The sequence below is a fragment of the Mizuhopecten yessoensis genome, unplaced genomic scaffold (assembly GCF_002113885.1).
Source record: "Mizuhopecten yessoensis strain PY_sf001 unplaced genomic scaffold, ASM211388v2 scaffold5229, whole genome shotgun sequence".
NCBI classification, from domain to species: Eukaryota; Metazoa; Mollusca; class Bivalvia; order Pectinida; family Pectinidae; genus Mizuhopecten; species Mizuhopecten yessoensis.
The window spans coordinates 1,020,275-1,036,333 of record NW_018405944.1 but is presented as its reverse complement, the minus strand read 5'-3'; the positions used below and the strand labels follow the sequence as shown (position 1 = coordinate 1,036,333).

The following is a 16,059-nucleotide window of genomic DNA, read 5'->3' as shown; positions in this document are numbered from 1 at the left end:
TCTGACGTCATAAACTGAGGTATCGCTCCACAACCTAAAGGGGTTCAGACTGTCTTGAGAAAATTTTTACTGTTTGTTACAGGGACATTTTCTTCATTGAAAATATCTAGAAATATGTAACAGATTAATTTCCGTCGAATACCATTTATTTTTCACTCGAGCTAGCCATTTGTGAAATTAATGAAATAAAAACCAGAAGACTTGTTTGGATTTACAAAACAACATATTTATTAGAACACAAAAGCATGTTCCAACTCACCATAAACAACACTCGCTCATCAAATACACAATTGTTTACAATCATCAGCACGCTCTCTCTATACGTCACAAACACCTGACACATCAATAACATCACGTGATATGGTATTAACTCTCACACTGCATTATGCTATAATTAACTCATGAGATTTATAAGGAATGTAAAATGGTTGGAATTTTTGTTTTACTTTTTAAATGGGCTTTAACAATCAGTCGGCTACTATGATAAAATCAAAGTTCGTTGTAAATACGAAACTAACGGCCTGTGTTATATGATATGAGTATTTTTAATATTTTGAGAATCTCGTGAGAGTTGTATGTATCTCGTGAGACTGGCTCACGAGAGTTGTCTGTGATTGAAGATAGGTATTCAATACGACAGATTCAGGCAACATACCACGTATAGTCACAGCATCAGTCTATTGTTTATCTCTGTACAAATTCGTCACATTTGTTTCTTAATCATGCGATTGTCGTCGGCGACATAACCATATAAGGTAAAATTACGTCATGCTTTGGTGACGTCACAGTTTCCAGAAAGCACTTGGCAAGACAAGTTCTGGACAGTGTCCGGAGGTCGCACTGACACACTTTGACCGTTGGACGATGTGTGTGTGTGTGTATTCCTTGTGTGCATTGCACACAACTTTTCAATTACATATCACGCTCGTCTGTTCATATATACAGACAACCCAACAACTGTGTTTGTCCTTTTTGTTCAAGAAGACAACAAGCTTTGTTCGGAAAAGCCATTCGGTGCAATCTTTGAGACTTGGCACGGGACCTGGGCACTGGTATGGACAGGACACTCCATATCGGGAGTTCACTATAAATAAATAGAATTATATATTTCTTCTCTTCACAATACTTGAAATTTTGGCCATGATGATGTGTCCTTATATTCTAGGCAATCGTTATGGTTACCGCGAACTAAGGTCTGGGGACCCGGAAGTGTTCCGTATGACGATACCTGCTGCGCATGCGTATTCGATATACCGGACATTGAGTTACTCATTTGGTTGGACATGACTGGAAGCTGCATATGGTTGAGATAATCCATGCTACCGTGGTAATATGACGAATGACCGTAGTTCTGATGAGGGTAAGCAGCGGTCTGGGAGTTGCTCATAGGGTAACCTCCCCTTTGCATACAACTGTTTCCGTTCATGATGTCATTCACTGGAGGAATGGAGGCGGGGCTCCAGATTGAAGAGCCTGTGTTCATGGAGACGTTGGAGACTGGGCTACTAACCACGGGGGGTTTCCCGTACCCCGGGGATGACGCTGGAGGAGGGGGAGACTTTGACTTCTTGGGTGTGGATGGTTTTGGTTTGCCTTCCTGTGCCTTTTGCTGCTGACGACACTTCGCTCTCCTGTTCTTGAACCAAACCTGTTAAACAGAAAGAGCAGAAACGTAAATAAAATTGTTTCAAAATACATCTATATCAATAAAAACCACGATATACGCTCAATATAGTGTGACATGTAAAATAATAAAAATAATACATTTACCCATAATTCTGCAGAATGCAGTTATAAAACAGTGTTTTGGTGGTGTAATCTATTTCGGAATGAATTTATTGTTTAAATAACTGTTAGAATTCAGTATCTAATTACATATAGGTGTAGTGTTTTATTTCATTTTTTTTTTAAATTTTAATTTTGAAATATCTTTTTTTCATCTCAATTCAATACACTCGTTTAACATTTCAATTCGATTAAAAACTGAAGGTTTTGAAATTTAAAGAAAATATTTTACACACTTCAGCATTTTTTCTTATTTCTTTTTAAATATCAGTACCTAGCATGAAATTTATTAATCGCTGGTATTCGAAAATGATATGCAAATAATCATGGTCACTAAATGTCTAACTGCACATTGATAGCCAATCGACACGCCGAACTGTTTTTCAATGTATTTGGTCTTTCAATAGCCTAGCACAGCTTTTCAAAGGCATCACAGAAAAGATTGTCAAACCAGTAAGAATTATACTAATATATACTAACTTATCATTTTAGCAATATAAATTCATTGCAAATCATTTTTCTAAATCGTCCATACTTCATCAAATACGTAATGGTATCAAATAAATTTGACTATATGAATTGACACTGTCAGGATAGTCCATCGGCTATTTCCCATGTGTCGAGTGTCAAAACGACCAATGTTGACCAATGGTCAAGTGTTACGAAATCTACATTTGAGGATAAACTGACCATTTCAGATATTCATCCAAAACGTGTTGACCTAGTCAGGTATTTTGGGAGGGATTTCAGGGTTAGAAAATAGCCCGGGGGTAAATGTCCCTCTGATGGACATAGATTTGTGTACAATCCTTAACAGAGCAAACATCCCTGATGGTATCCACGGCACAGGTAAAATATTGAATGTTCACAGGTGCGATAAAGAAACGGAAACGAAGACCTTCCCCATCGTGTCACCGTATACACACATCTATATCTGGCACGTCACGGTCACACGCTTCATTTAACACAAATTGGTACACTTTCTAAATATTTTGGTTTATTTTTCTTTCATCTCCTATTGGATTCTAGCTGAATATAAAGGTATTAGAATCTTAACGTGTTTCGTTAACGCTGAAGCCACTGTGTGTGGTACACACTACCCAGTACATTGGCCTGCTACACCTTATTGATATACAACCGCAATTTCAATTGAATAACAAATTATTAAAAACCTCATTTCCGGGCTAAATCTGAACAAAGTATAGCAACTCTATGTTTAAACACCTGGTCGGATGTTATTGCCAAACGAAATGAATACCATATGAACGATTTGTCACTCTATCATTCCCCCTCTCTCTGTCTCTCTCTGTCTGTCTGTCTCTCTCTAACATTTCAATAAGATGTAAATAAAGGTATACTTATTAATGCATTCAAGATATCGATATTAGTGATTTACGAATATGATATATCGATATCAATATTCTACTTTGATTTCGATTTAACACTAAATACCCGTTGTGTTTCGCTGAATCTAACTTCCAAATAATTTAAGACAAAATCATGGCTTACCTGTACGCGAGACTCTGGGAGGTTGATTTTCAGAGCTACCTCCTCCCTCATGAAAATATCGGGGTATCGGGTTTTCTGGAAAAGGGCTTCAAGAATGTCCAGCTGTGCTCGTGTGAACGTCGTTCTCTCTCGGCGCTGTTTTCTGTTATTTGCACCTGTAAAGAAACAAAATAAATGAAAAATTAGTAAAAGTTACGAAATATAACAAAATTTTCCATTCACCTTTACACAGTCATAATTAAATAGCCAGCCTGTTGCTAACTCTCGGGGTTTCACACTCTCTCGAGTCTGGCAGCAATCGACAAACACGACATTACCCATTTGTCAAAGTGGCGTCCATCTTACAATAAACCTGATGGCGACCATATTTATGGCACGGCCTCCTGCAATACTTCAAATCATATTTGCATTAAGAACCCTTAAGCAATAAGGTCCCCAAACATACATGGCTCTCTATATCAAGGATGTTGTCACGGACCCTTATTTTTGAACACGGTCAATCGATCTGTATTTCGTCTCACTCACAAATATCCTTTCGGCTCATCTTGACTCTCTCCAATACTAAACACAACACTACACCGCCGCCAACAAAACAGATCAGTGAAAGTTTACAAACTAAAAATTGCTTTCTCGGGTTTTTCAATAAGGACAGGGCGACTCCATGATAAAAATGCAGGCTCTATTCACACTGTCGCAGTCTTGTGAATACCTAAACGTGACGCGAAGAATACAGAAGCGATGGACGACCGCATTCATGTGAAAAACTTGTGCCCGCTCACATATTTCTTCAATCGAAAGTGCTGGCAAATTGAAGACACGACGAAAATAGCTAGGTAGGACAGCGGACGGCAGCTGTTCCGTCATTGTTTCATAGAAAGTTGTCACGGACGTAAGGTAGAAATGGGCTTGTGCTCCGACAATGATGTATATACTCTAGACGCGGCGTGCGTGTTTCACATACACAGCATCCGAACTTTTGTTCTGTTTTTGTTTATAATTAAAAATAACTTACATTGTATAACAAGAAATATTTAAATTAAATTTGACATTTTAAAGCTAAGTCCTACTCCTGAATATCAATTTCAAGGGACACACTAGCAGTGTAGGTTTAGTTCGGAATTTAAAAAATCAATTCGAATTCAACGTAAGATTATATTTCACAAGTCGGTCAGGTAATTTATTTTCTGTACTATTCTGCAGATGTGGCCCATTTTAGAAAATATTTGTAACTTCTCATAAAACTTATAACAATCCAAAAATATTTTCAACTGTATATTAAATCATAACAATAAAAAAATTGTAATTGTTTATTAAAATTGTAGCAATTGAGTCTCATTAAAGATATTTCCATCAGAAATATCACAACAAGTTGGCTCTGATCAATAAAAAGATGGCATTATCAGACAGACTGAGGGCCTGTCCACCCTACAAAGTCCCATGGTCTTCTAACTATAGTCCAGAAAATTGTAACATGGTTTTTCTCCCAGCGCTCTATTGGATTAAAATCGTGTATCAAATCATTCCGTATGTGAACCAGTATGTTATCATTGATATTTCCATTTTCTCCTTTCCTACGTTTTTACCTGGTGGCCAGATCGATACCTGGCCAAATGCGGCATGCCTAGAACGTGGAGTCTATCGGTACAAATCAATCAGCAAGCCACACCATACAGACACCGAACGCAGGCAAAGTATAGGTTAGCTTCGTAGATTTTGCAACTATTTATGTTTATATTTACATATTTTTTAAATCAAATATGAAAATAATTACATATTTGATATATTTCTTATATTCTGAACATTTTGAATCCCCACAAGTATATAATTAGTAAAACAACTAAAAATGATTTAAGTCCGAATCACATGACGGTAGTTGACGGTCCGGTCTGTGGGCTAACAAAGCTTTGGGGGATGGAAAGCGTTAATGACAATCGCGTTTAATACTTACAACAGGGTATCCTCCATGGATATCTACCCGATATATTTATTATTAAACAAAGATGCATTCATTGACGTTCCCCGTTCTGTAGATATCTCTTTATGATAACCGGACAAGACTTATATATTATGCAAATTGGCTGTGTGGCTGATAGCTAAATTCGAATACCTAATCGGTATTGTATCATAACTATAGTGACGGACAACACTTGAAAATACTACGCAGAAATTTGGTGAAATTTGTGTCTTAACCATATTGAAAAACACCGTATTTGTCTAGTTTAGTACCAACACATTTTTCACCATGTAAGGATGGCACTTCTACGGAAGGCAAAGCATCCTTCAAACGAAGTACCTGTATTTGTGTACCAAGATTTAATGGGATAAAACTTTCCCTAATTGAAACACACGATACGGCTTTTTATTTCGACAGGATGGGATGGGTTTCCTTGTGGGGTGAAATGACATGTAATTGCTACTAGAGAGTTCTACCACGGGTAGGACCTAATGATCGCTATGACAATTAAAGGCCCAACTCAAATTTCACGTTACGTTAGCTTCTATGTATCGCTTGTACCTCAAGTTTGGGAAAAGAATGGACAATGCTCATCGCGATGGGACCAAACCCAGTGAACAATAGTTATAAAGATGGTCACAGCTATCAACAGAATTTCCAGTCCTGTCCCGCTGTGTTCGGCTATTATCGACTGGAAAATGTCCGTTTGTGAATGGAAAGCTATAATGGATACGGGCAATAGCGAATGTGCCGGGGTGGCAAAGATAACCTGATGGTCGAATACGGGTTAGCGTAAAGTGTTCCACATGTATCAATCTTGCTCTCGTCACAACCTCCAACTTTTACACACGTGCATACCTTCCCTACCGCCAATATTCACACGTGCGTTCCTTTTCAGGCGACTGGGTCACACGTTTACATTATATCCGTCACCTGGCACCATATAGCTTTTGAAATTGACTTAAAACGACTTACTGAGGCGAGAGCTGTGTTTTCTGCATAAAATTTGACCTGTTGGGGGTCGGAACACACACACAAATATCTTATTATACCGAGTTGTTGTTGAACGGTTGTTGATGAACGCCAGAACCCAATTCAGAAATGTTAAACTGACTATTGGCTAGATATTGCAGACCGAAAATTCAGCTACATTCTAATTGTCACATCATTACAACGATGTAGAAAAATTTAGACCATAAACGTTTTCAAAAGATAATTGATAATCGGTTTACTCAAAAGCAAATATTGCGTTAGCGCTACTTTATAACACACCCTGTATAAATTAGTGAAAATATTTTATATACAAACATATGTACGTTAGTGACATTGCTATGTCTGGAGCAGTGATGACCAAAATGACGTCTGGGTGAAAACAAAGTATATTTAAGACAACAAAAGATTCGATTGGTGTCGTTGTTTATAGAGGGCAAAAGCGATAACTCGACCCAGCATTGGTCAGCATGAACAGATAACCAGTTAATCTACAGCCAGACACCGGTGGATCGTTATTAACTTGAAGACGTGGATTTAAGAAAATTTGAAAATGTACCACAACGTCAAATATGCATCTATCCATACCCTCCATATATATAATAAAGAACTGACGCTAATTAAAAAGAAAGGGAGCAGACACTGGTGTCAGATACATAATATTCCGGTTTAGGAATAGCATAACCTTTATCGTTAACATGAATAGATAAATGTGCTTCCACCCTGTGTTTGTAAGATATAAGAAGGGCCTGTGCGATTCATTTTTGTGGTACCACGTTTGCGAAGTATCTGCTTGTGGACTACGAAAAGAGCAGGTCGATCTTGAAATAATAATACCAATTTGTCTGCAGAATATATTGCTTCATAAATTATTTTTTAAGAAATATAAACAATGAAAAAACTTACCTGGATATCCCATGGCGGGATGGACAAGATCCATGTTGGGTGCGTTTAAACTAATGCCGTTGACGGTGTACGGAGGGGCTTTGTTGGCCATTGACGGCTGGCTGTACTGCATTGTGGCCATACTAGCCATGCTGGTCTGATGCATGTGAGTTTGTTGCGCGTGCAGGTTATGTTGGTGATGTTGATGAACAGATTCGGGAGATGAAGTGTCCAGTATTGGTGATTCGATTTTCACCTGAGATGAGACGCGATACGAATCGTTGTACCCGTCACTTGCTTGGCTGTGGTCAGATTCCGAAATGCCGTTGTTAGGAGCTGAAATCGTGAAAGAAATAACGGTCAAATTATCATTCTTGAAAATCTAAGCTTCACACTTGAGCAAACAACAGAAGTGTTATTTATGGTCAAGACATTTATTGCCGAAAACAACGTTTTTTTTTAAACACACAACGAATAAAAAAAAATGTCAATCTAAAATAGGTGTAAATAACTGTTTTGTGAGTAAATTGATTTCCCCATAATTTCTCAAAATGAATAAACAACACAGACAAAAATCAGAAATGCAAACACGAATAAATAAATAAATAACGTAGAAAATAAAAGTATTTCAAACGAACAGAACGAAGGAGAAGATACCTCGTGCGTTAAATAAATAATTACCTGTAATTCCACTAGAAGTTATCAACGAAAATACAAAGTCTGCTAATGGAGTCGTATTTACATTGCACTTAAAACTGTCGGTAAAAACTAAACACCTTCTAAAGAATACCGTGTTTAAAAGCCCTATGCCACTAGGCTAAATCCACGGGAACCGTTTAAACCGATTTGCTGTATTCCCAGTAATGTTCTTGTAACCGCGTGGACAAGAGGTGTTGCTACCTGTCCACTCGTCCCTTTATTGTGACGTACAAGCGTCCATCTTTGTTTTATTTTTATTTCCCTTTTCACTTTTGGAACCACCCCTCGCGGTGACATGAAGTTATAAAAGACGGTTTGTTATTGGTCAAGGGTGGTCATGTCGACCAATCAGCGACAGCATATGTTGACATTACTATCAACATCCCTTAATGGGCACAGATAGCCCTTCTCCCTTTCACGTATCAATTAATTAATAGGGGATCAAGAGGACACGAAACGTGGGGATATTAAACCCAGCGACCCCTTAAATACTTGCCCTATAACAAAAAGGGAAGGGCGAGTGAAAATAATAGTGTTTTTGCTTCATTTACTATACAAACAAATTGAACGTCTTTCTAAGCGATGCTGATGATGATGATGATGGTTGAATTTCATTTTTTTAAATTGTATATATTTTGGACTATTTAAAAAACCATAAATAAGTAAACAGAAAATCGTACAGCTTTACGAAACTGTCTTACATGTCCTTCAGAATTAAACGAATATTCAAAATCAATATTAATGCATCTAATCGAAAAACTACACGAAAATAAATATAACTTAGAACAATTTTTAATCTGAGCAAAGAAAGCGTGTAATTAGCCGATTCTGAATAGGTTTTAACCAATCCGTAAATCAACTTTCAGTACAAACATGTTTTTCTTTCTGACCTAAATTAGCGTTTTGTCTCATCCTACTAATCAAATCGATTTGATGAAGAGAAAAAACAGGGATTTACTTTTATAGTTCAGGAAAATAAGAAAAACAGAAGCAACGAAGTGAAGGATTCGTGTGGAATTTTGTTTCTGAGACTGATACAGCAGAGAGAAAAAACGCGGGAATGAACCAGCGTCTGCTGTTTTGTTAGTTCAATACAGCAATTGAGGTTTTGTGAAGAAAGCGTATTTTAGGATTTGTTGAAAATATATTATGTTTGTACAGTGCGTCGAACCGTCGACGAATCCCACGAGACTCGCGTCAACTTTTCCATCGTTTGAGTTCGAGGTTTTTCTGTATTTCTCTATATACATACCAATAGCACACTGAAACAGAGCGGCATTGTGAAAGTGGAATATTTCTAATTTGATGATGGTTTTACAAATAAAAGCCGTCAATGAATGCATGTCACTCCTACACGTGCAACCGTGGCCCCCGCGCGTGAATCACCGGAGTTTTTCGCGCTATCGAACGCGCAAATAATTCACTAATTGAAATCTAACTACAATTGTTGTTATGGTTTTGTAATAAGCATATGGATTGTCGCTTGTCAATTTCTCGTCGATTCTATGTTTAGAGTAAAAATAAGGGAAACAAAAGTAAAAATCGCTTCCTACGGCAGACAAACCAGAACATATGTCATATTATATACCAGAACACTCCTTTATACCAGAAAATCCATTTATTTTACGGCCTTTATTTTATTGATTGACAAGACCGCGTGAGCTTCATGTCTTCAATTTATATTATGAAATAGATTTCTTATGCAAGAAAAATTTGATCAATATAAAATCTTTATAGAATCTGTTAAGCAGAATCAACAATAAGATTGTTAATGTCTCATTTCTCTCACTTTGAAATGAATCCGAGTCGGATTTTGAATAATTCATTGGGGATTGGAATTTATTAGTTAATAGGAAATGAAGAAAATCAAGATATTTGAAAGAAAAGGAAATGTCAGTTACCGCCAAATCATCGGTATTTTACAATTGACAATAGCAGAGACAAATCATAATGTCTAAATAATAATAACAATTACTAAACGTTTTTACTTAAAAGTAAATTTTATAAACTAAAAAATAACCACATAATTGTAAAGGATATAGTTTTCGCACACAGTGTCAAGAAATATATTATCTAACAAGCCTAAGACATTCTTAGTCGTTCGGTAGTGTGTAATAATTATACAATATATATTTGGGACCAAAAAATGTAAAATTAAAATAGATTCATTGAATATTATAAATAAAGTCTTTGACATAATTTACACATACCAAAAAAATCCCTGTTGTAATATTTTTCATAGACTGTTGTGTGTATCAACAATTTCAAACGAAAATTTGCAATTTCTTGGTATAGAAATACAATTATCCTAGCCATCATATTTGTCTAATTCATTTCAAATAAAGATCCTTCAGGTGATGAAATAAAACACCATAGGGTTTTCACCTGTACAACACTAAATAGCGGAATATATTTATTTAACAATGTTTTTTAGTATTCCATATTTTTTAGAGTTAAATTTTGAAATAAAACAGAAAAGCCGCCATCGGACTATTTTATTTGGACTGTTCAGGCGTTTATCGATAATTGATATATAAAGATATATTTAAGGAGTAAACCAGAAGTGTTTGATAAATTACTTAAATGACATAAACATTCACATGTTTATTTAGATGTTCAAGGCCTTTCAATTTATTTCTTACCTAGTTTGTTCTCGTTATTGAATTCTGATTATATTATCATTAATGTATATCTATATGTGTACAATAAATAGAATAAATTATCCTACGTAAATACACTTATCAAGATGATGTTCAATTCAATTTCAATTCAGTTAATTCCAAAAGCAGTACAGCTTATAGGAGTCATAACATATACATGTATTTAACATAGTAAAATTAATTATACACACGATAATGGAGGCTGAACAATGTGAAAACAATTTTACTCGTTAAAATGTACTACACCATAACACAATAATATTACTATCAACTGTCACCCTTAATATATTTTGATCTAATATAAATAATATCTAAAATATTTAGACAGTGTCAATAAGCAAAGCAGAAAGAAATGGACAAATTGCAGTAATAGAAAATAGAGGGAAAGAAAAACAAAGCATATTATACCTGGCGAGTTATTATTTGGGTAGGCTAGGAGGTGCATATTAACAGCTGTCGGGTGCGGTCAAGGTGTGGTCAAGGTGTGGTTCAAGGAATAGTCACTGACCTAAAAGTGAGGGACAAGAGAATATAACGTCCACACAACACAACAACCAAACAACAACAGAAATTAAAAAGAATAACTATCTTTAATAACTAAATCCAGTCCTTGATAAACTAGTAATTTATTTCAATTGGTGATGATCTAGTTATTTATTATCAAATCTAGTAATTATTTTTCAACCGTCTATATTATACTTAGCTTCAATCGATTTTCTCATATGATTAAAATTAGTCCAGATATTTTAATTGATTTAACAGTCATTTTTAACTTCAAAATAAAGATGTAAATTTTTATACCAACATTAATGTTATATACATGTTAATCTAATTCAAATCCAGATTTTCTAAATAAAATTCCTCTCAATTCGCCAAATTTTGATAATATTATATCTTCATCAGAATAAAATTATTTCATTTGCAGCAGTTCAGTTAAAATTATTTCTTAGTTAATAATTGAAATATGAGGTCGATGTGTGTTTATTTTCTTGTAAATAAGGCTATGCCATGAACATTTGAAATGTGCCATTTAGACAGACCGGGTATGTTTACACGAGTTTGCCTTGTCAATACTAGTTGAAGGTTTGCTTTAACGATTTTCGCCACACTCTCGGTATAGAAATGCCAGCTACACAAACGGACACTCAAACACATGTTAATAAACAGTTTTCTTACAAATTAAAAGCGCAAACATCCTTTCAATCTAACTATTTCCAAAGTGGCGGAGGTAATACGGAGAGTCATTATCGGAGCACAGGAAGTATTTGTCGAGTACAAATTTACACAGAATGGTCTGTTTTTTAAAAGGAAAGTGAATGTACCACAGTACTTGTTTACTCTTACGGTACTGGATTGACTTGGTAAACGGACGGCTTTGCTTGATAATCAATTGATGCGATGCTGTGAAAAGTATCAATTCAATAAAATCAAACTACCCGTCTTTAAAACGAGTTTATATGATATTGTTGAATGTGAGCGAAGAAAATCAGAACCAGACGTATAATTAATTATGTTATTATTGTAAACGTTTTTAGTAAAACTACTGGATATACTTTAAAATATCTATTATGGCCCGATCGTGCCTCTCCTGTCGGGAAATGTTACTGAGTAAATAAAATCGGGGGAAATCGAGACCGTTATGGTCAGTCTAAGTGGACAATGGACCCAAGTACAAACACTGGTTTTCAAGTACCGTTTCCTGGGATACCAAATGAAGGAAGAAAAATTCTTCACTAAAATTAGGTGTGTACATTTTAAAATCGACTTGACCTTATTCAGATATGAAAATATTGACTATCGTGTTAGTGACTCGTTAAAGTAAACGGTTGAATAATTTTTCGGCAATGGTCAAGATGAAAATGCTGACTTATTATGTAACTTGAGACAGCGTGGTCAGAGAATCTGAAGTGGACCCAACTAGGGCTAACATTTACACAAGGTCAGTTTCCTGTGTTTTCCTTCCATAAGTGTCTGAAGGTCAAGTTTCAAATACGGTATCGAATATTGTATGTGTCACATCGCAAGCGAGATAGCCCCAAGTAGCGTCGTCACCCTCCAAATGTGCAGGGCTGAATCACACCAACCTAAAACTTTGGTCAGTTTTACACATGTTGAAAAATTAATTATCAAATAGCCAAGTCCAAAATAGTTATAAAAAAAATAAAAAAAGGAAGATATTCTATATAGAAATAAATGATAATAAAATAAAAAGTGTTCATTTAAAATAAAGTACAAGTATAAAATTGGATGAAAATATTTGTACCATTTAGATTAAACCTGGATAAGGAAAAAGGATATGTAAACTTAGGATATAATAAGGTAAAGCTGCGAGTTATACTAGTATAAAAACCCAGTGATCTGTTCAGATTTATAGTAGTATTTCAGTGTGATACTTTGTAAGTTGTATAATATTTATAATTAAGATTATCAGGATAATCCTTGCATATCCACTTTATTCCTATTAAATTATTATCTCCTTTTCCACGACTGATTATAAGAAAAAAAATCAGAATATTGTTCCTTGTACCGTACGTAAGGACGCTTTTCCCCTCCTTATTTATGTGTACAACACACTTAATAATATATGGTGATTATTATCTTTAAAACAAGAGAATAAAAACGCTTCAGATAGGTCCAGCGGTAGCTTACCTTCCAAGTCCTCGGCCGTCACTTGGTCTGACAAGAGACGAGGGATATCGGAAACAGACATTGTTGATAACGGAAACGTTTTATAAATGAAATGTATTCACTTGACACCGATGATAACTAAACGATAACAGCGCACTTTTCACTACTGTATCAGACCACCAACAAGCCTGGGAAATGTTGTGTCCGGGCCGTGTTTAACGGTCTATGTGAGGTGTATCCACTGGTCACCCTATAACCTATAGGTGTTTTACGGTCACTCAAGCGGTCAGTCTATTGTTCTATTCGTCGTGTCCAGTCTTGTGTCCGGTGCTGGTCCGAATTTTTTAAAACGTTTTTTTCTTCTTATGAAATCCGTTATATTGATGGTGAATAAATAATTTTATAATTTATTTGTATTAAAAAAAAAGTTATTGGAAATATAGATCAAGTTCATCGCGATGGAATAAATGATGAAATAATTGTGGAAGTGTTTATGTGTGTTTATAATGGATACTGTTGAATGATATTAGGGGCGCACTTTTAAAATACAGTTAGAAAAGATTTTAGAGGATTTAAAAAATCTGGATCAAATCTCTTAATCCGAAATAGGGTATTGAAAAACACTTACCTTCTATGGTCATTCAGCACACTTCCAATGGTTGGCAAGAACTGTTCAGATTCACCTGTTGGATATAGGGATAATCCGAATTAGTGTTTCTGACAGCGACCGAACAGTTTAGTGAATTCTATTCAGTGACCAAAATCACGTGAAAGTTTTACCCCAACAAAATGGTTTGCTTATATGACTACTCTGGACATACCTGAAGACGAGCACGGTCGAAATTTCCAAAAAATAGTTTATGAAGATTAGACAGGAATCTAAGAACCTAGCTTAACCGTGTAAAACTGAGCTTACGGCACGGACATGAATAAATAATAATGATTGATCTTCAGCCTCGACCAGCTTTTCTATCATGTACTCACAACAGATAGAAGACACGCCCACTATATCTGCGCTAGCCAATCAGCGATCAGCTTTCTTGAACTCTTCGCTCAAACCCACTAGCGCGTGAGAATAATGTAAATTTCCTAACAGTGACAGATGAAGTGATCTATTTCAATACTTTTGTTGGAAATGAAATAAACCAGAATAGCTAATATTTAGAAAGATACTTGAGATTTCCGATAATTACCAATTCACGGAGTAAGGTTGAGATTTAAAAAAAAAAAATGTTGCAAAATATGATGGGGAACTTTCCTTGTAAAAATTAGATATGTTTTTTCGTTGTAATAGTAAATTTATATATCACTGTTATTGATCGGATTAATTAAAGAAAAGATATTTTTATTTTCATTTTGGTATAGGTGACCGTTCGTAAGAGGGACTTTTTGTATAAAGTGCAAAATGTTTGTTGCAGTTGAAACGTTTTTCCAATAACTTTTAACATCGATATTTTATAATTAAGAACAGACATATCACTTTTTCAATATGTTATATTGTACTTATCATTTATCAAATGTTTTCGTATTTATGATAAAAATCATATTTTGAGGGAGGGTTTGGGTCAAAATGCTGCTATGTATATTACTTATAAAGGGACACGGTTTGAAATCGCTCTGACCTAGGAACATGCTGACATTTCGTAGTATAATTAATTTCTAAAAAACCTTGATGACCAGTATTTCACCTAAAAAAACCAAATATATGATTATTTAATCAGAGAACGATCAATATCCAATGTAATTGTGGTGTCGAAACTACGGAGTAAATAAGATTGAGTGACAGATGAATCTCTGTACATAAACAGCTATAGCTCAATTCGTCTTTTTTTTCCCAATTAATTTTTGACCTTGGGTAGCGACATTGTTATACAATCAACCTCGCCGGCCAAGTTCGTAGAGGTACCAATTGCTCAAATGTCCTGTATGTTTTTGACCTTTTTGTTAAGATCATTTTTGAAATGCTAACACTTGCAGTTTTCGGTGTAAATTTCAATAATTAAAAAAATATTGAGATTTTTTTCCGTAACTATTCTGTTCAGATAATGCGATCACCCAGTAGATTATCGTATTTTTATCATCTGATTTCATTTAATTGGCCACAGGGACTGGACACTATGCCTCCTGCTCAATTCCATGTAAATCTAACCGAAATAAAACACAACCATTATTTACATATACATGTAATGGACACATTCCTGTCCACACCCTTCAGTGGTGTAATAAACATTATATCTAAATGTTTAGATGTTTCTTAATTTCGCATCAATTTAAATCAAAATCAGTGATTGAAAACAATTGAGCTTGCTTCTTTAGTGAGTTCTATGGTTTCTGGAGAGTCCTTAGTCGCATTGGTTTTTGAGTTATCTCTTTCAAATTTCCACAAGTCATCTCTAAAATACATGACTAATTTATAAAATTTGTTGCTAAAATTTTATCTATGTCATTTTAGAGGCGTATGTACTCGTACTGTTCTTTTTCCTCATTCTTTACTTCCTTCGTTCTTCCTTGTACTTCCATGATAAATAATTTGTAGTCATTTGTATAAATAATTATGAAAGTCTAGGAAAGAGAGAACTTTTGGTAAAAATGTTAAAATAATCTCAAAGCACTTCAGTATGATATTGCACATAAAACATTGTTGATATCTGTCTTATTTCAGGAACGTCTTTGTATATATAGTGTGCACATGTATGATACTCTCGCAGAGCGCAACATTCCTAGAAAACAATCAAAAATAACAGAGAAGGAAAAACAGAACGACATTCAATGTCATCAACGCAGCCACCAAGACAAAAAATCTATTTTCAAATTTTATTTTAACACGTATTTGATTTCGAAAGACTATTTTCTATCCTGGCCAAACATCGATTTTGCACGAAAGTTATAATTCCTCGATTCGAACGCCTCACATAATGACTGTCACTGAACACTTTACCAGGAGAAATG

General features: G+C 35.2%; 1 protein-coding gene across 5 annotated transcripts; it reads right to left on the bottom strand.

Annotated features, from left to right (window-relative positions):
• Positions 1-204: 204 nt before the first annotated feature.
• LOC110450433 (homeobox protein OTX2-like) lies at positions 205-14,054 on the bottom strand. 5 transcript variants are annotated; one of them, XM_021497963.1, is made up of 6 exons: positions 13,932-14,054; positions 13,739-13,793; positions 10,891-10,990; positions 7,145-7,459; positions 3,295-3,449; positions 205-1,648 (listed from the first exon to the last, which is right to left on the bottom strand). In XM_021497963.1, exons 3-6 carry the CDS (start codon positions 10,925-10,927, stop codon positions 1,118-1,120), a joined length of 1,038 nt encoding a protein of 345 aa, XP_021353638.1. In that variant the 5' UTR covers positions 10,928-10,990; positions 13,739-13,793; positions 13,932-14,054; the 3' UTR covers positions 205-1,117. The 5 variants fall into 5 exon arrangements, with proteins under 5 accessions (XP_021353638.1, XP_021353637.1, XP_021353640.1 ...); XM_021497962.1 differs by having other exon boundaries at positions 13,739-14,054; XM_021497965.1 differs by lacking the exon at positions 10,891-10,990.
• Positions 14,055-16,059: the final 2,005 nt, after the last annotated feature.

What these genes read in the sequence shown, in the direction of transcription:
- LOC110450433 (XM_021497961.1), bottom strand. Translation starts at nt 13,192, where the DNA reads ATGTCTGTTTCCGATATCCCTCGTCTCTTGTCAGACCAAGTGACGGCC. An exon ending in TCCCGCCATGGGATATCCAG is followed by an intron (nt 3,450 to 7,144) that starts GTAAGTTTTTTC and finishes GTTTCTTTACAG; the next exon opens with GTGCAAATAACAGAAAACAG. An exon ending in TCCCAGAGTCTCGCGTACAG is followed by an intron (nt 1,649 to 3,294) that starts GTAAGCCATGAT and finishes TCTGTTTAACAG; the next exon opens with GTTTGGTTCAAGAACAGGAG.